The sequence below is a fragment of the Haemaphysalis longicornis genome, unplaced genomic scaffold (assembly GCF_048455015.1).
Source record: "Haemaphysalis longicornis isolate Haplotype H1 unplaced genomic scaffold, Haemaphysalis longicornis Haplotype H1 scaffold_1, whole genome shotgun sequence".
Taxonomy (NCBI): Eukaryota; Metazoa; Arthropoda; class Arachnida; order Ixodida; family Ixodidae; genus Haemaphysalis; species Haemaphysalis longicornis.
Window position 1 is genome coordinate 430,113,693 of NW_027526203.1, and position 24,230 is coordinate 430,137,922.

General features: G+C 45.1%; 1 protein-coding gene across 4 annotated transcripts in view; it reads right to left on the reverse strand.

Annotated features, from left to right (window-relative positions):
* LOC144155709 (uncharacterized) overlaps nucleotides 1–24,230 on the reverse strand; it is a 104,232-nt gene that overhangs the window by 61,518 nt on the left and 18,484 nt on the right. For 2 of the 4 annotated variants that reach the window (XM_077687323.1, XM_077687321.1), the window contains exons 7-11: nucleotides 15,871–15,995; nucleotides 13,840–13,957; nucleotides 8,091–8,135; nucleotides 3,607–3,674; nucleotides 1,864–2,161 (exon numbers count right to left, since the gene is read on the reverse strand). In XM_077687323.1, coding sequence (XP_077543449.1) covers nucleotides 1,864–2,161; nucleotides 3,607–3,674; nucleotides 8,091–8,135; nucleotides 13,840–13,957; nucleotides 15,871–15,995 — 654 coding nt within the window. The remainder of the gene's footprint in view (nucleotides 1–1,863; nucleotides 2,162–3,606; nucleotides 3,675–8,090; nucleotides 8,136–13,839; nucleotides 13,958–15,870; nucleotides 15,996–24,230) is intronic. The other 2 variants (XM_077687322.1, XM_077687324.1) reach the window with 2 other exon arrangements.

A 24,230-nucleotide genomic window follows, 5' to 3' on the forward strand; every position in this document is an offset into this window, starting at 1 on the left:
TTACACATGACCGAGAAGGCCTCGCGTGCAGTCGTGATATGCAGCCTCTCTCCGAGACGGCACAAGAGAAGGAAAACTAATACACTTATCTTATTGTTTGGTAATGACATGGGCTTCGGTAATCTTTGGTGTAAGTTTATCACGGTGCTTGGCAAGAATGATGCTGCTATTAGAACCTACGATGCAATCACACGTGTTGGTACTCGCAGCGATATGGGCCAACAGGTCGTTTTCTACAGATCATTCATGCTCCCTTAGCCGAACATTCACGCACCTCCCGGTCTGGCCCACATAGTATAGTACTCTGTCACAGGAGAAAGGCAGAGCTGAGGCGTTCTTCAAGGCCTTCTTGAAGAAGGCCAGTTTGCTGAGGCCTTGAAGAATGTACCCCACAAGGGCTGTGGCATCAAACACCCATTGCAGTTCAGAGTGGGGGCAAAAGAGGTGATGTGAAATCTCCCTTTGTCCTGTGACAAGTATAGGTGGGCCAGACTGGGAGGTGCGTGAATGTTCGGCTAAGGGAGCATGAACGGCCTGTAGAAAATGACCCCTGGAACCATATGGCTGCACATACCAATGCGTGTGATTGCATTATAGGTCTAGTAGCACTTACACCAAACTTACACCAAAGATTACCGAAGCCCACGTCATTACCAAACAATCCGGTAAGTGTATCATTTTCCCTTCTCTTGTGCCATCTCCGAGAGAGGCTGCATATCACGACTGCACGCGAGGTCTTCTTGGTCATGTGTAACGCAGAGTGTAACGTGGTGTAAGCTGGTTTTCTGTTTTTTGTTACACTTAGTTTTCCATGCGCACAAGTATAAGTACGACTTGTAACAAAAAACAGTGGCAAGTCAGCGCCACATCTGTGTTTCCCCTTCTATTTTGTCTTCCGTCTTCTGTTACACTGTTGCCACCATGAACGTACACCAACTGGCGATGGCTGCCTAATCGTCACTGGTGATAATATCGTATTTTTGCCGTCATTCTCATGCATACTGTTGACAGTAATAGGCACCTGTAGCTAGCACGTTCACCTTCGCACACTTCTCTTGCCTGCACTCCAAGCCCACCAAGGCAAGACACATAACTAATATCGAAGCAAACCATGGTGACCATCTGAAATGTTTAGACAATGTCGCCCGTTCTGTAATGTCTATAAGTTGTAACCAATATTTGTAAAAAGACCCGCTCAACAGAAGTTAGCAGACATTTATTTTACATTTGCAGGTACCAGACATTGACACTGTGGTGTTTTTACATAGACTTTTAAACTAACTTTTCCAATATCCTTTCAGCTTCAGAATATCACAAGTGGTGATCTGGGTAAGCATGTGGGGTGGCAACACCTACTTCACATTTTTTTGGCATTTCATGCATTACCAAACAAACTAATTTGCCTTCTCTGCATTGTAGTCTACCAATACAAATGAACTTGTTTTACTGTCCCTTAAAAAATTCAGGGGCAATAAATGAACAGATTCCATTGGTGCAGAATAGAAGAATGTGAGGTCACTGGATGAGGTCCTCATCATGCTGCAGAGAACCAAATGGTGTTGCTGCTGACAATGACGACGGTGATGATGATGATGATGATGCAGTGGTGGTGGTGATTCTAATGCAGCTGGGGGAGCCTTCATGAGGAGCCCTATCTTTCATTTTTATGCAGCTGTTTGCAGTTTGCTTCTGTGTGTCTCAACAAGGCTGGAAACAGTGATTTGATATGAAGGCTTTGAAGATGCTTCACACAACAATGAAAACAGCAAATAAGAGACAACAAGAGACAAAAAGGTTTTGCGGCTTTTACAACAAAAGAGTAAGCTAAGCCTTAGGGCAAAGACTCGGGCTGAGTGCACTTGCCTTCTTCGGGGGACTAGCTTCGGGCAGCTGCTGTCCATTGGGCCCCGGGCCGCACGTGTCTCCTCCGTGGCCCCAGGTGGCACCGGGCAGCACTGGTGGTGACGAGGAGGCCAGGGGTGCTGTGGACGAGGGCTCCCCCCCTGCCGCCAGTCCCGACGATGGCCGGGCTGCTTCCGCAAACGGACACACCATGCCGGGAGCTGCTGCTAGGCAGCACTGCCGTTGTTGCTCAGGCACCCCACTGTTGCACCCCTCGGCCGGCAGTTCTCGAGCCGTTACACTCCGACAGCACTGACCCCTGCGCCCAAAGGTGCAGTACAGCACTAAAGGTCAAACTCCCTCCATCAGAAGCAAATTCAAAACTGTGCCGACATCTGCTGGCAGCTAAACTTGCCTATGCAACACTTTTGAAGCATAGGGCTCAAACGCGCCTTCCAGGCTTCATGCCTGTTGCATATTGCACAGGTTGCACAGAGAAAAGAAAAAATAAGGTGTTGTAATTTCTTTGTTGGCTTCTTTTGCAGAGCAAATGCAATGCAACTGCAATGTCAACACAAATAGCAACAATGGCAGATAACTGATCAATGCGTCTGAATGAGAAAAGTTCAATTTTCACGTAACAAAGCAATTAATAATCAATTACGATGACACGGATCATCTCACTGCATGTCTTATAGTATTCCAACTAAATAATTGGATATGTAAAATAATTACCAACTAAATCTCGCCAAAGGTTTTGAAGTGCCAAGTTCCAAAGTATCACAAAATATGTAATAAACCCAAGTTTCCTTCAACAAGAGAGAACTTAGAATGCTAACCAAAACTTTCAAAACCATCAGAGTGCAAAACTGCTGCAGCACATGCACTCTCATAGCAGTGGCTGCACCGGTATCACACGATGCGGCAATGTCAAAAGCGCACTGAGGCACACAATGTTTGAATGGAGTGCACCACCAACTGGTCGGTTGAATTTGCCACATTTCCTTTAAAGCTTTGAAAGATATTCTTCACTAATAAAATTTTATGGAAATATTCAGCAGATATTCACCATTTCTTCTGGCTCACTAAGCATCTCAATTGGAAAATTCCAATCAACTTTAGTGCTAGGTTCAAATTATGGAAATGCCTCGAAACAAGCTTCTGTAGGTGCTGAACTGAATTTTATATTTAAAAAACTCGACACAGAACACATCTCTAAGAACTTGTCTCTAAATGCAAAACATTGTTTCGATTGAGAGAATTACTTGTACAGTTACTTGGAAGCACTCAAAACTACCTGCAATTAGTTGAAATTAGTTGGAATTGCTTGATATCCAAATTTACTTTGCAGTGCTTGGAAGTAATTGTAACTGTGTAACTGGAATGCATTCAGTTATTTTGAATTACTTGGAATTACATGCCTCACCCAATAGCTGTGACAATGTGTGTGTACGTGTGTATGCATGCATACAACGCTTAAAAGAGTACTGACATGACTGTCAGTCCCCACACGACATGAATTTTTTGTGGGGACTGACACTGGCAACAGACCGAAAAGAACCAAGCAAAACATGCTTCACAGCAATACTGAGCAACACGTCCAACCACACAGCCCCAAAGCAAAGCCTCATCATTTTCACACACTACCCACTACACGTTTCACTGTGGCGCTACAGGAACAGCTTAAGGAGGCAGGACAAGGGCACACAGCTATTGTGGAAGAGTTAAAGTTAAACACACCAACCAAAACTAAACACAACTTACGTGTTTTTGGCTGTGTCTGGGTCTCCTGATTTCCAACTTGGAGGCATCCAGTGGGCAGGTAGCACTTGCTGGAAGGAGCAAAAATAAAAAGACTATACTTAACCTGTTCCAGCTCCTTCCATTGCTCAGAGAGCACACTTAGTAAGAGATTCTGAAGCCAGCACATGTATCACCCATAAAATGAAAATCTCACGTCTTGCGGTAATCCATACTAACTTTCAAAAATTGAGTCAGTAACTGGTAGCATTCACTGCATATAGATCAAAACCTTATTAAGCATGAGATGGTTGGGATGAATCACCTGCCTCAGGCAAGATTCTGTAGAAATGTGTTATTCCTTCCTTCCATTTTGTTAGTTTCTATTTTCAGTGCACAGCGCCGCACCTCAGATTCTGATTATTTTTGATGGCTGAGCAGCAACTGACGGGTGCAACTTGAAGGATTTTTTTAGAAGGTCCCCTCTGTGGCCGTATCTTTGTTACTGTTATACTTTCTAATTTGATTAGACAAGCAACAAAAGTCATGGCTTCATAACTTTTAACCAGTACTGAACCAACAGCCTTATTGTAAAAACAAAGCTTTCTAGGTCATTTCAAGGTTTTGGGCCAGCTTGCAGAAATCAGCGATGCAGCATCATCTTTGAGATAGTGGCAAAATTCAGCAGAATCACCATACACTTTCTGCCACAGATGCTGATAATCACCATACCCTATTAAAAGTTAGTATTTTTGTTTCTGCGAACCAGCCCCAACTTTGTTGGCTGAAAATGCAGGCTAAAAGTGATTAAACGTATTCCAACTAAATTTTTCCACTAGCATGCAGAATGATGCACAGAAGCATCTTTTAGCGAAGAAGTTAACGCAAAGACAGTCATTTCACACAACAAACTGCACCTGCATGCAATCACAAACCAATGACCTCTTAAACTAAAACCCCACATTACTGCATGTGCAGCAGCTGAAGCAAGTATTCAACACACCACAGAATATGAGCAAAATTGAGACCACGGAAAGAGCATGTCAGGGCGTCTTCTGTCTAATTGCTTCAAATCTGCTCAAAGTTAATGCAAAACATAACGTGCATAACCATGTGGTTAGAAGAGGAAGCAAATATTAGTAATAGGCTCCAAAATGCAAATCCGCAATTTATTTAAATTAAGTTAGCCAATACACTTACACATCTTTTTAAAGTGGAGACAAGTTGTTTGTTGCAATGAGAAAGACTGGGGAAAAAATCCACTTAAATGTATGAGCAGCATAATTACTGGGCCATTTCCACGGATTGAGGTTCAAACTGGCGGCCTAGAGTTAGCGCTACGCACTACGTATTATGGTCATATGGGTTTCAAATAAGGACAAGGAGCTGCGGTTCAGGTAAAAGGGAAGCGATATCTAAAATCCCGCAATACTTCACATCGTGTCACACTACATCAAGAATAGGCTAGGCAGGCTGGGTTGTTTCGATTTTAAACTGAGAGAAGCCCGAAAGCGACTTTGGCTCTGCCAAAACTTGTTCACGAGTTTACCAACTTGCACGCCGAAGTCGTTTATCCCTGCCAACTGGACATGAAAACGCAGCCAGACAGAGTTCCCTCTGATCTAAAATTCTTTCTGTTAAGTGCAACAGAAGTGCTTACCCAAACTGCTTTTGTTGGTTTTTATTTATCTTTATATTTTTTACAGAGGATGCAGCTGTGTGAAAAGCATATGCAGTGTGTACAGTGTGCGTCAAGCTTGTCTAGGGCAAGAGAGCGCACGGCTCGGGATCATGCTGGCGACATTTGCTGGTGGCTGCAGAGTTTGAGACTACTGGCCATAACACATGAGCCGATCTGCAACAGGCTCAGCCCACTTGGGCCAGTCGTCATTTCGCATAGGCCCTTCTGATGTGCAGACACCGCCACCCACAGAGGGGCGCTTCTCTTTTGCAGTGCCAGCCGTAAGCGGTGACGGGTGATAAGAGCATCAGTTGACGCAATGCAGTATCACCACAAGCAGTTACGTAATCGCACACGACAACTTGCGCTAATCTTCTGAACCTCACAGGCAGCAAACGAAAATTCCGCATCAAGAATTACATGTAGAATTTTCCATCGGACCATTTGTGCGGTTATGTAAGTGCCTGTGGTGGTAGTGTGGTGCGTCAAACGACGACTTTAGCTCCCGTGTCGCCACTTGCGGCTGGCACCATGAAAAAGAACAACTCATTGTGGATGGTGGGGTGTGCAAATTAGACGGCCAATGCGAAGCGTCGACCGGCCTGAGCCTGTTCCAGATCGGCGCACGCGCAATGTCGAGCTATCTCCAACGCAGTAGGCACCAACAGATGTTGCCAGCATGCTCGGGAGCCATGCGCTCACTTGCCCCAGACAAGCCTGACACGCACTGTACCCATTGTGCACTGGGACCGCAGTCTAAAGAAATATTTACGTGATGGAACTGCACTTGAAAAAAACGTATAGCTAATGTTCGCTGCAGTGCAGCATGCAAGAGTTTGTTCAAGTAGATGTAGCCACCATGTAGATTGAAAGGCTGGCCAACCTTTGCTGACTGTTGGCAATCGATCACCTCAACATTATATTGTGCGTGCATGTCACAATATTACATATTGTCAAGGAAACGTATAAAGCCAATAGCGCTTGATGAATTGCATCTTATAGATTGCTCCAAGCGTGCAGACATCGTGCACAGTTGCAATATCAGCAACAAGGAGTTGTTAAAACTTATCTGGCATTTCCAGCAACTCAATGCTGTTTTCTTTGTTTTGCAAGCACCCTCCGGTCGTCTTACAAGCTTCCAAATAAAATGAAGACCATGTGTACATGGTGCCCGGCATTGCAAAACAGTCACCGCTATGCGAGTGACACTGTTGTGTCGAGTATGGTGACATGCGCAAAGTTGTATTTCACTTATCGCCCTGCTGCATGGCTAGATTGGTAATTATACATGGGCCACCCGGTAATGAAGTGCACAACTGCAGCCACACCACTACTGCAGTTGTGCCTTTACAGATCTACAGCAACTAAACAAAAGAAGTTCACTTTAGAAATGAGTGCAAAATTGCCTAGCACTACTACTTACTTGCTGCCTTGTTTAGGCATTATTTAGGATAAATTACGGCAGGTTTTTCAACATGCACCAACATCAATGCTTACTATAAGAAACAAGCTCTGGCAAGCAGCTATTAATTAGCATGACCAGAGCCAGTCAGGCTTTAAATAAACAGGCTTAAAGCAAGCAGGCTATTTTAACTCAATCAAAGCTTGTTAGTCTTTAGACTAGCAGGTACTGATCATGTTGACAAATACAGCTAGCCAGCGGCCTGGGTTAGAAAATTTCTCCTGAAAAGTAATCATTATGTGTAAATAACAAGTGAGAAGCACAATTGAGTTCATATCTAATGTGAACTTCTTTTGAGCAATTAGGTGCAAAACTCGATGATTACATTTGGGCCTGACCTCATTATGGGAAACTGGCGGGATGCAGCCGATATATTTACAAGGTATATTCCACATTTCGGCAACCAGAAACATAACTGTACCAAAAAGCCTGCAAGATATGCAAAAGCTAATAAAAGAAGCGCGACTCTACGCTGGTATGAACCCGGGTGTCCAAAAAGGGAAGCCAGTGCCCATCCTCTACAATGGCAGCACCCCTGAGCGCTTTCGTCCTATATTTTGCCTCACTTTCTGAAGGATGTCTGAGCTACTCTCCCTCTAGTCAGGCAAGTGATGGTTTGCTCTAAGGGTACAGGAATTTTTTCACTACCGCAAACACATCCCGTAAGTTTCCCTTCACTGACTGCACTGGTAATAGTGAAATGCAAGGGGCATCTTTTCCCTTTGGCATGCACTGCGCACACAGGAAACGTGCCACAGACACAGGGTCCCCCTATGGGTGTGCCACGCTCCATCGAAATGCGCTAAAACGGCAATGCCTGGTGATGCGCAAACAGGTTGGTGTGGACCGTCTGTGACAATCCTCAGTCCCCACCACCCTAGTTCAGCCAAACTGCTAAATTTCCCAGTTATCTGCCTTCCATGCTCCTTCACACAAACTTCTGACGAATACTGTTGCAGCAGTCAGAGCAAAACAGGTTGTTTCATGAGCATCAGCTTCAGCATTATGACACTTCTCCATCGTAAATACAGCTTAGTTTTTTAGGTTTCTGCCAAGGCCACAGTAACATGAAAATCTCACTGTAAAAATAATGAGACGGGGCGGGGCGTCTCATTATTTTTACGGCGAGATTTTCACCCCCTGAAAAAGAGGCAGTACTTACTAAATGGCGGCATTCTAAAGGAAAAGCAAGGGTACTTGCACTCGGACACATTCGCTGCAGCCTGAGTAGCAGCCCAAAACTTAGAGAACAATGCCAAGACTCGGTGAGTGGAGTATAATAGCAAGCTCTCTGGCTAAAGCATGCAATCAGCATGCTCCTACTTTAGCAAAGGCACAGCCAAAATTCTTGCTCTGAAGACTAACCTTACAATAGTGGGGATCCACTGTATCACTCCATTGAAAGAACCACTGAAAACAAGTACAGAGTTCATAAACTGCCAACATGAGGACGCAGATGGCCGCTTCAGAGTGAAGCACTCTTGTGGATCAGCCCTTCAACACAGAATGGATGTTGTAGCACAATATTGTCATTTCCCAACGACATAACAAAAAAGGTGTTTTATACCATCAAAAGCTGCCTGCCTCTTGCTCTTTTTCTCTTTGCTCCCTTATACAATGCAGACGTTCATTCGCTCAATAAGGTTGAGCCCTTAGAAAGCATCAGGCAGCTAAACAACACCACAAATCATAGCCAGCATATCAACCACAGAAATTTTATTAATTGCAATGGTTGCAGCAAAGAGGAAGGATGAGAAACTTTTTTTTACAATTCATCATTCATCACTCTAAAAAACACGAATGACGCACCCCCGAATAGAAGCTACAGATGTGGAGTAAGAAGCACTGGACCAAGCAACATCATGTGAAAAGTGGGCATGCACCGTCGTGTGCGAGAACACTTTCTTTACTACTCCCATTGCCATTGGACATGGTCCATTCAGGTCCCATTCTTGACCTTTAGGACATTTTTATCACACAAGCACTGTAAGGTCCCCCTTGAAATCAACGAGAAAACAAGGGCTGCCAAAACAAAGGCCGCAACAGAAAGCACTGCTCATGCTCTCACTTGTGCATTGCAAGCAATGAACACAAAGCCAACAGCAGAACATGAAAAACAGTGCTCTGCAAGTGAACAAAAGCACATGAAAGCCATGCTATTTGGAAGGGGTGAGGAACAACAGGGTCTTGGTCGCAAACAAAAAGCAAGGCATCGCCTCTTGTCTTTACTTCCTGGGGCAGAGTATTGGAGTTTTAAAAGTTAGAGACCCTGGAAAAGCTGCAAACATTCCCAAGATAAGAACTTTTCATCCAGAACACAATACTGCCTGAGCATTAGTTGTTACAAATCTGGAGAAATATGAGAGTCCATTCGAGTTATAAGACAATTCGTACTGATTATGGTTGGAGTTGTTTAAAGAAATGCAGTCAATGCCGTACGGAATGCAGCTTGACCGGAAGTGACTATATGCACAGCAAGGCACAGCATTACTATTTAGGCGACAAGTGCGGAAGCACCCACCATCACTTTGTGCTCTGCCGACATAAACGAGGAAACAAGCAGCTACTTGAGGCCATAGCATGTGTTTAACTGAACTGTCTGCATGTTTGTGAAAAAAGTTGTGCCTTGGGCGCCTCTGCTTGAGTGAGCAAGGAACACCGTTTTTTCTGCAAATATTAAGCCTCGCAATTTCGTGCTTGGAAATCCCAACACTCTTAAATGTAGCAGCTAGCATCTATAAAAGAAGCTTTTCATCAAATAAATCAACCTATCTATTAATCAGCGTCAAACACATAGATCACTTACACCCATGCCCCCCTGGCGTCTTAATTTTAAGCGCCTTAAACCAAATGTCGTTCAACTCAAATGCAAATGCTACACTGCTTCACTGCAGTTTCAATGGCATTAACTTCACAAGTCCATTTAACCAAATGATCACTGTGGGGGACATTAAAGGCACCCAAAACCTTCAGACATGAACGTCTGTACCCTTGTCCTAATATGTCCACACAACTTCTGAAAAACCAAGACTGAAAACAGAATACCGTGCTAACACAAGCAATTTTTTTTAAATGTGTCTCATGAAAGTTATTTTTTATGAAGTACTATGAATAGCAGCAAGATTTATTGACATTTTATTCTCCCTCCCAGCAATGCAGAGAGTAAAGGTTTTGAAAGTGCTTTGCAATTACCAAGAGAAACAACTGTCAAGTTACATTTAAAACTAACTTTAACTCCAGGCGGCAATAGTTTCATAGGAAGAGATTACTTCTTGATTTCAAATGCTGTCCTACAGAATGAAAATACGACTTGATGGCAGCTGCGCCATGCAACATAGCAAGTTTATGTTAAATTTTTCAAATGTCATCGAAACTGTAGTGGAGCACGGCAGATTTCAAATTTCATTCAAACTCACTTATTGGAGTTGAATGCATCAAACCGCCAGAGGAGCACGGATATCACATCCACGTTTTGCTACCTAAAACTAGCATATTCTGTAAAAAGCAGTGCCTTGTCTTAGATAAGCAGTTTTTACACAACACTGCTGTTCACTGAGGTTGCAAACTGTGTTAGCAAGTGACTTTTTTAATGGCAGAAGATGCCCAGCAAGAAGAAATTGTGTAGGAACAATGAGGTTACAAACATAGAGTTTCTAAATAATTACCAGAGCGGAAAGTGTCGCTGCGATCGCACGCCGACATGGGAATTGTGGGTATTGTGCGCGGATTGGCAGCAAGTGGCTAGTACAAAGGGCTATGGATTAGGCTTCTCGGCTCGGAAGTGCTCGTTAGTTCTGTTTTCGGTATGCTTAACCGTTTTCGGGATGCCACTTTCTCGCATTCAATGGCTATCACAGATATGTCTAAATAACAACATGATTAGCACTTAACGCATGTACTCGCGTTAGCGGCGAGTTTCTTAAAGGAGCCATGAAGAGAAAACACAAGTTTGGTTCATTCAAAAGATTGCCTCGTTAGAATCATACTGACACCACTTTTAACGTAAACTTCACTCAAATAAGCTATATATCTAGGGAAAAAGAAAATGGCCATGCGACCCACCAGGTCATTTTCCGCAACAGAACCTATGATGTCATTCGAGCCAGCTCTGCGATTGGTGCAGGCCGGCACAAGCAGACGCAAATTAGCTATAGCTTAGAAGCTAGCCGAACGAGCGATTTGCGCTTAAATTTAGGGCACATTCTTTACAAAGCAATAAGAATGATGGGACAAACAGTGGAAGTTACGAAAGCACATGTAAACATAGAAGTACTGATGCGTACTGCTGTTCGTACTGTGCACACCATGCTTGGTTTAGCTGCACAGCACTACGGGGCTTGGGGTTGTCTCAGACGACACTGGCCGATTGACGCAAGCAACGGTGTCTTACGTGACCATATTTGTCGAGCGAGCACTGTTTCAGGGAACGATTATTTTCTCCCAGAACAAAAACAAGCCTGGTTTAAATACGGTCAAAAACAAACCAAAGGCTTGCCACGGTATGGTGGCGTCATCTAGGTTCAGGTAACGTAAAGAAATGCGGGAACATACCGTAACCGCTGTACAGGGTGGAGACACCCTTTGAACGGTCCCGTGCCGCCGCAATTGGGCCAACGTGCTCAACGCGTTGTTCTTTTCGTTTCCCATGAGACCTAGCGACGCGAAACAGATAATATGATTCAAACTTCGCCAGTAAACCGCAACTTTAGCGCGGTTTTGACACAATTACTTGCGAGCGAGCGACCCAAAATGGCGGCGCCAGCGTATATGTGTCTCTACCCTGTACGGTGGATGCGTGAATGAAGGTACTCTAGGCTGAAGATCGGTCAGTTCCTGTGATGTCATTGCAGACCCCGAAAACAAACGATTTAGCGGGAAAATCAAAATTTTAACCTGAATTTATTAATTTCTCAGTGAATAAAGCATCGTTTGTATCCGGACAAGCGCGGGGGGCACTATAAAACACGAAATCTTTTGAATAAAACAAACTTGCATTTTCTCTTCATGGCTCCTTTAAGATGAAGGGGTGACCACATGCAGTGACGGCGACAAGCGACGCCGAAAACGTAACTCAAAAGGTACAACCGCAGAGTGCACTGGGTGACAGCGACAAGCGAAAAGAAAAAATTAATACACTGCCGCCAATGTACTCTGTCGTCGTCGCTCGTCGCTACAGTTCACTGTATCACCGCTGCCGCTCGCTTGCGGGCTGCTTCTGGCCAGCAAAAAGCGAGCGAGGGTCCCAGCGGCCTGTTATAAACCACATCATACCGCTTGCCGCTGCCGCCCACACTACAGCCACAAAATAAGCTACGCTAGCCCACACTATCCGTTTTCTGCACACATTCAGTTACGATTTTCGCATCACTCGTCGCCGCCGCTGCGTTTACTTACTCCTTGAAGCACACACTGCCTTGGCAGGCGGCGCAATGGGGCTACATAGAAACTCGACAAGCCAGTATTTATTTGCCATTTAACGCATTCATGAAATTTCATAATGCTTTCGCGCGTGCTTGAAGACTTACTTGCCGTAATAGGCTCCGCCTTTAAGTTTATTTATATCTGCCTGGACAAAGCAAATAAATACGATGGGATTATATCATTCTCGCATCGGTAATGCTGCATCGCCTGCCAAGGCGCATAGCATACGATAATGAGACTAATGAGAGGGAGCAAGAACACAGCTTTAGACAATCTAAATAATTTTTTTCAGCTAATTATTACAAAAAATCGAAGAAAACCTCACCCAGTTTGAAGAATGTAACAACTTAAAAATATATCCGAGACGGCCCGCTGTATCTGGCAGCGTGAGCCAAAGGCAGGACTTCTACTTTTTTCTTTTCTTTGTAACCCTCTAATTTGTTTTGCACCATAAGACCTCGAACACAGTGCCTTACACAAAACAAAATTTGTTGACAGCAGCACTTTCGGCAGCAATTTTTTAAACAAAAACTGAATTTGCGTAGCCACAAAGTCATTGCCAGCCATGCCATGCCGAACTTCCGGCCGAACTACATACTATGGCGGCACTCATGGAGGCATAGAGCGCTTCCGCCGAATCACGTTGACGCTAGCGCCAGATTCCACTCTAGGTAATCTAATGAGAAACTCTATGGTTACAAAAATACAATCTAAAGAAAGTTAATGCAAATAGGTATTCTGATATTTCAAAATACAAATGAGAAGTGTCAATAATATAAGTATGCTCGCATTGCGTGACAGATGGTGAAACTGCTTGTAGTTATCTAAACTGCACCTTGTTGGGAATGTATGACTACCAAGCTTGGGGGGGCTACTAATAAAAGCAATTTTCGAAGTCTACTTAGAAGCTTTATTATTCTAGAAAATTTTCAGCACTTTAATTCTATGGCACAGTGGTGCTCCAGTGAGGGTTCATGAAGCCCCCTGCAGGATGATAAGCATGACTGCCACAGCTTCAAAGCGATGGCAGAGCTCATCCAAGTCACCATCAGGTGAGAGTCTCCCACCTAGATCTAGCCAAAGTTAACTCGACTGCATGTGTAACATGTCACAGGCTGGCCCAAGCCACCCAACCTGCCCCATGACAGGGAGCACTTCCGCCGTCCTCACCTAGATGGCACTCTGCTTATCTTTTATTGTGCAGGGTTCCTGTATATGCTCCACAGCGCATCTGATTTCCACGAGCCGCCGCACTGCCGGTTCCACGACAGGAAAGCCCGCTTTCAGTGCTGCGCAACAAGCTCCTTTTCGAGTTGTGTGCAGGTCAGCAGCTACAGATGCCCCGCACAGTGGTTGGCGCCACCTGCAGCAGATGTCCACGCCGACTCTGCCCTGCCACCGCAGGCGGCGCAGTGGCTCCTACATGCATGACTGGTGGCTTTCCCGCACGACTTTGGAACTCAAGATGGCAGATGGACGCACAACTCCGCTCCCCTAGGGGAGCTATGTACAGGAACCCTACTTTTGTGCACAAAGCCATTTCCAGTCGTTCTGCATTCTGTTGTGCATAAAGCGCTGTTCTTAACCAAATTGCTTCTTTGGGGAAAGGACTTCATGCGTGAATGCTTCGGTTAATAGGGATTATTCATTCAATAAGTGACGACAAGAACAGAACACTGGGCTCATCCCTTACCTCTAACTGATGTGGTTCACCTAAAAGCTGCTGCACTTTCCGCCAGATTATGGTTGTAAGAGTCATATCGTTGTCAAGTTCCAACAACGCTTTATGATCCTGTTTGAACTTTAGCGAACTGAAAAAAGTGAAAAGCAAGGTCGATATCTACGCAATAGATATCGAGATATAACCAAACACATAACCTCTCCGCTTGATGCATGCAACCATAAAATGCCACTGAAGGAGGAAAAAAAGACACAGAACTACAGTGAAAGCTCGTTAATTCGAACTTCAATAATTCAAATTTATGGACAATTCGAACTGCACGATTTGGTATGGCCAAGTTCCATAGAAGCCTATGTATTAAAAAGCCCATTAATTCGAACATGAGTACATTCCCTAACGGATTGTTCGAACTACGCGCCACCCAACTGGCAGCTTGGTGCCTGGTACAAGACCAGACTACATAATCCTGGTACACGACCTGGTACACGCGCCTGGTACACGACCCCTGTAAAGGCTGCATCCGCTACCGAATCACGAGGCTGCCTCGTCTATGGAACCAAGAGAAGAACGGAGAGAGAAGGTAAAATGGGGTAAAACCAATCTAAAATTCCCATGGCAGATGCTTTGGGGAAACTTCTCCTTCGCGGACTACGTCGATGTAGACACGAGCGCAGTAATGTGTGGAGCGCTAACACATGAGGTCATCAAATCTCAGGTAGGTCAGAAGCTCAGAACCTGTTGGGGCCAGTGTTAAGGGGCGGGAGGAGGACAAAGCTCCAGTGTGGTCGTCTTCTAGAAACTCCTGACTGGACTGAACGCCGCCCGCCTTTTCTTCAGTTTTGAAGAAGGCAAAGAGGCCTTCCACTACATTCGCTAGTTAGAGCAAAAAACGCTGGCTCTCGCCTTCAGGAGAAAAAGACTGTAATCAAGGACCTAAAATTATTGACATTCCCTATTGCTCCTTGACCACAGTGTACTGTAGTTATCCTTCACTTCCATTAATTCGAACTGAGATGGCGTCCCCTTGCGGTTCGAATTAACAAGCTTTTACTGTATCAGAAGAGAACTGGTGCCCATAGACACTGAACGAAGGTTATACTTTTTGGTAGAATTTGTGGATCTATTAACCTCCAACCTGAATATCTAATTTTTCATTTAAATGACTTTTTTCATTTCAATGACACATGTATTTAAATTTTTTCCACTTTTGTTTACTGATGAGCAAAGCTAATTACAGTCCCACTGAATTTCAGTGCCCACAGTGAAGCATCTTCGCATGGCGTTCCTGAATTCAGAATGCTAAGGTGAAGCTGATTAGTACACTTGTGACACTGTAGCTTGTCTGTGGGTGGGGATGTAACCATTCAGCAACCACCATTTAGTACACAGCCTTACAGAATATCTCGCCTTGCAAAATAAGTCCTCATACACAGGCCCCCAGTCGGTGACTTTTTTTAACACGCCCCTTCTACAGCAACTGTTTTGCGCCCCAATCTCTACTCTTTTTCAATGTAAAAACATGCCACATCTGAGGTTCTGCATGCAAAAATGCACAAGTTCATGGTACAGCGGCACTTTTTGTGGAAATACCAACTGCCTACCACTGTTGCCAATGTAGGGACAGCCCTGTAAGAAATTACTGCTTGGTGGGCAATAGTTACGAGCACACTTGTTATGCTTACACATAACCTTTGTATTTAGAGATGCTCGTGGAAATCATGATAAATTTAAGACCTTATCACTGTGTGTTCTCGAAGTTTATCTACCTAAATTGTCCCACTTAATCAAGCGTTCTGTTGCCAACTAATGGCATGAGGAACTCCACGGTACACAGGCTTTCATTTCGTTTTTCGTGCGTCATATAGCCATGTGAGAACAGTCATGCATACCCGAAAAGTAAACATGTTACATTTAAGTTCAACGAAAAGCAATTTTCAAGTGATACAAAATTAAATGAGCACTTCTACACCTCAATTGGCAGGACAACAGATGACATCCTATAGTGATCCACTCTTAGGCACACAAGATCGGCTGGGCACTCACTGTCTCTGGGTGAGCAAGTCTGTCAGAGATTTGTGAATCTCAGGATCAGAGTAGACAATAGCTTGAAATAGGTACTTGTTCACCAGCTCCCAGGACAAACCATACTTGTTGAGGTCGAGTGTAACCTAAGAAAAAAATGCTTATTTAATGTGTCAGGAGTGTTTCAAACCAACCCGCAGAAAAACATGTAACAGGCTTATCGTCTGCGACACGTCCGTGAGAATTACAAAATGTTAGGTCACTGAAAGGAAATCTTCCTTTTGGGTCAATGTGCTTCACATGCACAGAAGAGTACTTCCAACATGATGCTGCTGTAATATTTTAGTTCCTACTGCTGACTAAGTTTCAGAAAACTTGGCCAGAGAAGCAGAAAACCACAAAGAACTTCTCCAGTGTCATAGTCTAGTAAAAGTGGTACATTATTGGGATGGTGCCCCACGACATGCCAACATTAGCAATCTTCCCAAACCTGTTTTTTCGAAAGACAACATATTTTTAAATCTGCAGGGCGAATGCATCCACATCTCATTTTTACAGTCCTATAGAGGCAAGGGCCAATGAATGACAGCCGATGTGGTATGTGCACTGTAAACGCAACAAATGACAGTACAGTCGAACCCCGCGATAACAAAATCTTGCGAGTACGAAATTCCCGCAGCAACAAAATATCTTTGGATCCCCGGTGAACGTCTATAGAAGCCCATGTATTTCATATCTCGCAGCAATGAAATGTTTTTGGAAAACAATCCCATGTTAAAGAAATTCTCTGCAGTCTGGAAATTCTCTGCAGTCTGGTCGACTTTATCTGGCCATTTGAGACTAACAGTGTCCAAAAAGTGCTCAAATGCATTTTTTTCGGACTCAAATTGCGTGAACTTTTGCCACAGAGCGCTTGCATATGCTTGCATGGGCGCCACCATATTTTTTTGTATACATAAAAACCACGGAACAAGCGGTCGTGGGGCCAGCCTCGCAGCGACACCGCCAGGGGGCGATACATGGTGACTCATGGTACGTCTTTGGCTTGGGCTATGCTAGCTAGCTACTGCTAAACAGCACGCGTGCGTTCGTTGCGTGTGCGACAATTGCCAGGTTTGCTCTCAATCAAAAACGCACCTTTTTGTCGCTACAAGATAAAAGCCATCATTGCCCAAGTCAGTGACCCAAGTAGAAGAAGGGAGGGTAGTGCCAAAGACTTTTGAACAGCCTGGAGCTCTCTCTACCATTTTGAAAAGCAACGACGCCACTCTTTAATGGCACACATACGCAAAACAAAACAGTGACGGCTGTGGCCTTTCTGTATGTCAACAAAGTGGTGCTCACTTATGCTATATTCGGGTGGTCGTTTTAGAGCGCTCTGGGGCACTCCGGAAAGCAACTCCGTGTTCAGGTGGTCGAAATCGAGCGCTCGATGTACGTTCGGTTGGTCATCTCGGAGCGTCGTACTCCACTCCGAGCGCCTCCGACTGCTCCGACTCTGAAGTGGGAGCGCCGCCGAAATCTGGAGGCGATCGGGTCACGTGAACCTGGCCGTTGCGGCTCGCCCGCTCGCCTGCCTAGTCGGTGGCGTTCGCTGAGGCCTAGCCAGAGGTTTGTTGTGGGAGTATTTCGACGTTTTTGCTTCTCGTGCTATTACTGAAGGCATCTCCGCATCATGTCGAAACGGAGAGGCCTATTGAGTGTAGGGGAACCGTCTCCGCTGCTTCTGCAGCTCGAAATCGACGCCGAGAACGACAGCAGCTCAGACGACGACGACTCGCACGTTTACGCGACAAAGTTCGCCGAACTGTTCGCCGCACCGCTTCCTGTGTTCAAAGTGCAGGAATACGTTCGCAACTTTGGCTTGGAGCTAACACGTCCGATCTGGAGGCCGCAATTTGTTGAAACACCTAGGCTGCCTGGCCGGCCTGGCTGTTTGCAGTTGCCGTGTTGGCCGCGCGGTGGAACGACTCTTCGTCGCATCCAAACGAATACCTTCGTCCATCCAATTCGCTTACACCACGTTTCCCACTCAATTTCCCGCCCAATGCACTTTTTGCTCTAAGCCTGGCACACTCGTCCACATTTTATTAGAGTGTACGCATAACCCTGACCTCCCACCCTTTCCTTCCCCCCTCCCCCTCCATGAGCTGTGGGAGAACCTGATCACCAGCGACCACCTGGAAGTCCAGCAACTACTGGCATCTAGGGCGGCGGTAGCCCGGTCGTCACTTGGATTCCCGGACTAGGGAACCACTCCTACTTTATAAGGCTCATTAAAGTTTCATACTACTACTACTACTCCACGGTCGCGTGCTGCTCGAAGATCGGGTGCACGTTCGGTTGGGGAGCGGTGACTCTTGCTCGGATTGGGGGAAGCGGCGCATCGGCGTACTCCAAGTCGGAGTATCAGAGCGACCACCCGAATACAGCATTAGTTTCGTGGACAGCATTGGAACAATGAGGTGCCACTGTCTGGCAAAGTTTTTCAACAGAAAAAGCTGGACTTTGCTTGCATGCTCAGACATACTTGGTGCAGGGAGAAAAACGTGCAGAGAAGGCGAACCTGCGGGATTGTTTTGGATGAGTTTGAAATGATTCGGTCGTTCTTAGGCACACACGACTAGCAATGAAGCACTTCTTCAGGGGTGAGACAGCGGAATCAGATTTGGGAGCAGTTTTTGGAGCAGCGAAATCTCGATTTTGGAGCAGAAGAACCTAGATTTGGAGCAGAAGAATGACATTATGTCACTTTATTATGTCGCCCTTAGACTGTTTTGGAGCACTTTGGCGCAATGATTTCCATTTTCAAGCTTTTGGAGCAGCCTGGCGCAAGAAAACAAATTTGTATCGAAACTGCACAATATGCACAGCTGTCTCACCCCTGCTTCTTGTAGTGTGAGAGCTGAACCGTGAACTTACTGCAAGATAAGGCTCACAAAGTAATATAACCAACTTTTGGAAATACATTTTCGGTTTGCTGGCTATTTTCGTATCGTTTATGTTTCATTCTCACAACAAAATTGCCGCAAATGCGAATTTTTCGGCTTTCCCCGGTGGATTCGTTATTGTGGGGTTCGACTGTATTTCATGTGACAGCCTCTCTAGGAAAGCAGAAGCGAGTGTGCCCTTCACGCACTCAATGGCACGATGCTGGTGAGGGCGGATGGTAAGACAATGAAGGAAGCTTGCCAATAGAGTGTTCATACCTGCATTTCACTTAAATCAAAATTAGCCCCGTGCTGCTGTGCCATGAATGTGGAAGCAGAAGCTCAAGCTCAGCCAGTAACTGTCCGTTCCATGCATACGAGACAAGCACAGAGGAAGTTATTTTGGAATCAAACATGGAAAAAGCAAAAGTAAAGGATTTTTCTTGCTGAAAGGCTGTCATCAGCCCTACCAGAAAAAGCTGTCAGCACTGAAGGGCTGTAAAAAGAGCCAGCAACTACAAAAAACATTAAGGGCTGCAAAAATACGCTTTCCCGCTATGGTGTGTGTGTTGTCAGCAGAGCAGAGTAAGCAATGCTGGCTGTTGAAAATGGTGCACACGGATCTGTGCAGTGATCGATACAGCTGACCAAGAGAACAAAGTAGAGTCTACACGTGCATTTTTTTCCCCCATATTTTTATGAGTTACGCGCAAGCCAGAGAATAGCTTAAAACTGCAATTCGTTTTCCTCTAGCGTGCGCACGTCACCAGAAAGAAATTTGCAAAGGTGGTGCGGGTGACGCGTAATTTTCGGTGGCTGCAGTTTTTTCCAACTTTAGGGTTTCGCGGGCAGCACATTTTGATCACTCTGACTAAAACATGTTTGAAAACAAAAACTACACCAAAATGACGAACAGGTCAAAACAACTTTTTCATTCTGCTGTGAACAAAAAAAATTAGAAAAGAATTGTGAAATCAGGCCAGGTGCTAGTTTGTCGCTTACTTTGAGGTCCCCTACCTCCGCATCTGCAAATGTGACCAACCTGTAAGTCATAGGTAATGTCGACCAGATGTTTGCAAACGTATCTGTAAAATATTGCTCGTCTAGATAAAATATAAATGTACGCAAAAAAGATTGACTGCTGCGCTTTTTTTAAAAATGTGCAACTTTAAAAATCAAAATAAAAAATAAAGCCTGTCTCGATTTTCTTCAAAATTGGGGAAACGAGACTCCTCAAGAGGGCCAACAATACTGCTTAAAAGAGATGTTGCATCAGTTTGTATGTACCGAAAAAAAGCGCAGCAGTCAATCTTTTTTTCACACATTTATATTTTATCTAGACAAGCAATGTTTTACAGATACATCTGGTCGACATTACCTATCATTTACAGGTTGGTCACATTTGCAGATACGGAGGTAGGGGGCCTCAAAGTAAGCAACAAACTAGCATCTGGCCCGATTTCACATTTTTTTTCTAATTTTTTTTGTTCGCGGCACAAAAAAAATGTTGTCTTGAACAGTTTGTCATTTTGGTGTAGTTTTTGTTTTCAAACATGTTTTAGTCAGAACGATAAAAGCTTGTCGTGCGCGAAACCCCAAAATTGGAAAAAATTAGCAGTGGCTTAGCTCGGCTATGCCAGGATATACGTCGCATGAGCCAAGGTTCAGCTGGTTATTCTTAGATTTCCTGGTTGTCTAGGATTAGCTGATTATCATGCTTACTGCTGCTAAAATGATTTCCAATCCCAGCCCGGTCCGGTCACTGCTCCTCGCGCATGCGCAGCACGGCTCTCCAGGAGCCACGCGAAACGGCTATCAAGCTGCTCCGGCGCAGCGTCAGACTTGGCTACTCTGCAAGGGAGGCGCACAGCTGGGCACACGCCGGCGCCAGTGCGTCTGCCGCGGCTATGACATCACTCTTCTGGAATGTGTAGACCGGGGAATGCGCAGACCCAATTCTCTGAACACCCGTACTCCAACTGGATTGGAATCCGATACAATCCAATTTAATCCAATCCAAGCCAAGCCAATCCAATCCAATGCTCCTCGCACTTGCACACAACAGCCCTTCAAGGTCCACGCGAAACTGCTCAACCTCAGCCAGTGTAGCTTACGCTACAAAAACTGCAGCCGCTGAAAATTGCTCATCACCCGCGCCACCTTTGCAAATTTTTTTCTGCCAAAGTACGCACGCCAAAGGAAAATGGATTGCAGTTTTAAGCTATCTTCTGGCTTGCACAAAACTCATAAAAATATGAAGAAAAAAATGGCCGCGTATCTGCTCCTTTCGTTGCAAATGTCGACGAAAGATGAAAGTCTTTCGCCGACATTCGCCAAGTAAATGCCGCCCTTCACTTTCCTGCTTACCTCTCATGCTGTTCCTCTCCCGTCGCACTCCTCCAAAGATGAACACGCTAGAGGTTTGCTCAGGTCAATTTAAATTTACCGCGTTCTACTGCTCCAGGCCGGGTGCCTCTATTCCAGCGCTGCCGTACGGTGGAGATGCGCGTGAATCGAGGCGCCCTATTCAACGTTTTATAGAACCACATCTCCTTACCTCACGTGTGTTCCAAGCGGAACGTGGAACCTATATAGTGGAACCTTTCGCAGCGGCTGCTGTTTGATGTCTTAAAATGCCGCCAGAAGTTACAGTGGCACGGGCGACAGCAGGTGGAGTGAATTTTTTTTTCTGCAGTGGGCATAGTATTTCATTTGCTATCGCAAAAATCAAGCATCCATAAAGGAACACTGCAAATATCCCTTGTGTATTGATATTCTGCCTCCCATTTGCATAATGTTTTGTTCTTGTTCAACGATGTTGACAAGTAAGAACACTGCCACCGGATTTAGACGTTTAGATTTGCCTGAGGGTATACAGTTGAACCTCGATATAACGAACCTCGATTTAACGAAATTTGCGATATAACGAATTTTTTCAAGTTTTCTATCAAAATTTTGCCAAATGCATGTATTTTTATCTCAGTTTTACGAAGCAATTTCGTGCGGCGCTTCAGATTTAACGAAGTCACGGCAGGAAAGGAAGAACGAAATTCCGGTCGAGGCACGTTTTATTTGCCTCTCAGAGCCTACATTGAAAACATTCAGTACTCGCACTAACTCTTAAAAGGCTAAAATGAAAGAAAAGTGGTGAAATCTGGGGTTGTCAAAAATTAATAGCGACGAAAGAAGCTGCTAAAACCGTTACGGGTCATAGACGGTTTAATAGTGCGGCAACCATTTTGACGTCTCCATCATTGCCTACGCCAGCGCCCTCTATGCATAGGCTGCCGAAGCCTACTTCAAGCTTTTTTTCTACGCGTCTTTGCTCACGGTGCTGCTGCTCTAGGTTGTGCTCGCTGATAACCACATTAATCATTAGGTGAGTCTTGTAAGCAGCATGAGCACTCAAGGGAAAGAAAAGTGTTCCAAACAAGAGCCTGAGGAAGTGTCGGTGATACCGATGGTAGACCGACAGCCACCGAAGTGATGGATGCCGTCGACGTTCCGCGGAGGCACGCAGGCGCACGCAAACGTTTAAGAGCAAGCCTTGTTAGCGCTGTCAGCATACAAGCAAAACGTAAAGCCCACCCTGGTCAAGAAACGCCAAGCATTGCTTACGGACTTCTTCACTACGGCTTGAACATCGAGTGCTGGTGGCAATAATAAATTGCTCTCTTTGAACGTGGTCATCTTCGTTTCACCAGTAAATCGGTTTCTTTAGGGCTCAGTAGGCATAAAAGTAATTGCTTAGTCGAATTTGGCCGGAAGATATTTAGTGCAAGCTTTCCGCTTTAGCGGGAGCACGTAAGCGCTGCTCCACACAGGGAAGCGGTCCGCGTGTACTCCGCTCAACTCGCAATCATGGCTTTATCCAGAGTGTCGTGGTTGCATCACGTGTCCATACTGCAGAGCCTTTGTAAATTGTACGTGAAAAAAGTCTTTCGAAAGTTTCATAGCACCCTTCCGCTGTTTGCCTGCCGCACTCCTCAATGCCGCGCCTAAGCCTACCACTGAACGGACGAAAAGAGGCGTAACTTCGAACCAGCACCTCGCCGGGGTGAAGTTCATGGGGCATGGACGTGGGTTCAATTGACTAACAGCGGCGTTTAGTAGTGACGGAAATGAAAAAAAGAAGTGGAAACCTAGTCTGCTATCATATTTAATGAGGCGCTGCGCAAAAAGCACCGGTTTTACGACGACACATGAACTACCGTCGGCTATCCAAATTCCATTGCCTAAGTGTTGAAACTCTTCGACACATGAACTACCGTCGGCTATCCAAATTCCATTGCCTAAGTGTTGAAACTCTTACTTCACATAATTTTCACGGCCAGCTTTAGTACAAATTTCCCTTTAAGAGGAGAGGTAACTACATAGCAGTTGTTTCTGGGCAATGGGCAAGGTTTTGAAACCTCAATAACTGGTTAAATGAACTAAAAATTGAAACCTCGATTTAACGAAATTTCCACCCCCAAGTACGACTTCGTTATATCGAGGTTTAACTGTAGAAGTCCATTGCGCAGCACCTGTTTCACTTTGGCCCGCTGGCTGAATCGAGTGACAGATAGACATACATACAGACAGACAGACCAAAATTGCGCCCACCTCCCCGCGAGGGGAACCCTGTGTAGATGCGACGCATCGTGGGGTTCACTTGGTGTTTCCGTTGGATTGATTCTGAAATCGCGTGAAACGTGTCGGGAACGCGTATCATTATTATGTTTTATGATTATTATTATGTTTTATTGGCCAATCTTGGTCAATCTCTCTAAGTGGTATGCTTGGGGCTTCTCTGTCGCAACGACCTTTACTCCATCATTGTTGCTGTAAGTGGGAGCTTCTTTTCTTTTATTGCAAGTGTTAATCATTGCCCCATCATGCGTTGTATCAGTAGCATCTTGACGTAGTTTGAATGAGTCAAGGATATAAGGCGCGTTCGTAGCATTTGATTCTGTCTCGGTTTTGTGGCACAGTGGGAAGAGCACCGTGTACCTCGCGTTTTGCCCACAGGGTCGTGGGATCGAAACCGGGCACCGTTAACTATTATTTTTTTTTTTATAGTGTAGGGGGAGGGGTGTGGACGGACAACAACGCCGGTATGGAGGGACAAGGCGAGTGAATGAGATGCAGTCGCATCTAAAATTTTCCTGTTCAAGTAACCCAAGAAAGACTATCGTCTGTAAAAACAAAAAATGCACATGTACTCACTAGTTCGTTCTCTCGTGGAATCACCCTCTAATGTCTGCACTCTAAAAAGGACCTCAGCTCAGCTCTGTGTCGGTGCCAAGCCATGCAATCCTGCCGTACCCCAATGATCCTGAAGGATGCATTAAAAGTGTCTCGAAAAGGCAATATCCCTGCTTCACCTGTGCTGGCTCCCAAATAGGCTACATCTACCCCCGCAGTCTCTTTGGGACCACTTATGCCCAATCCTGTTGCTTTTCGCAGTCA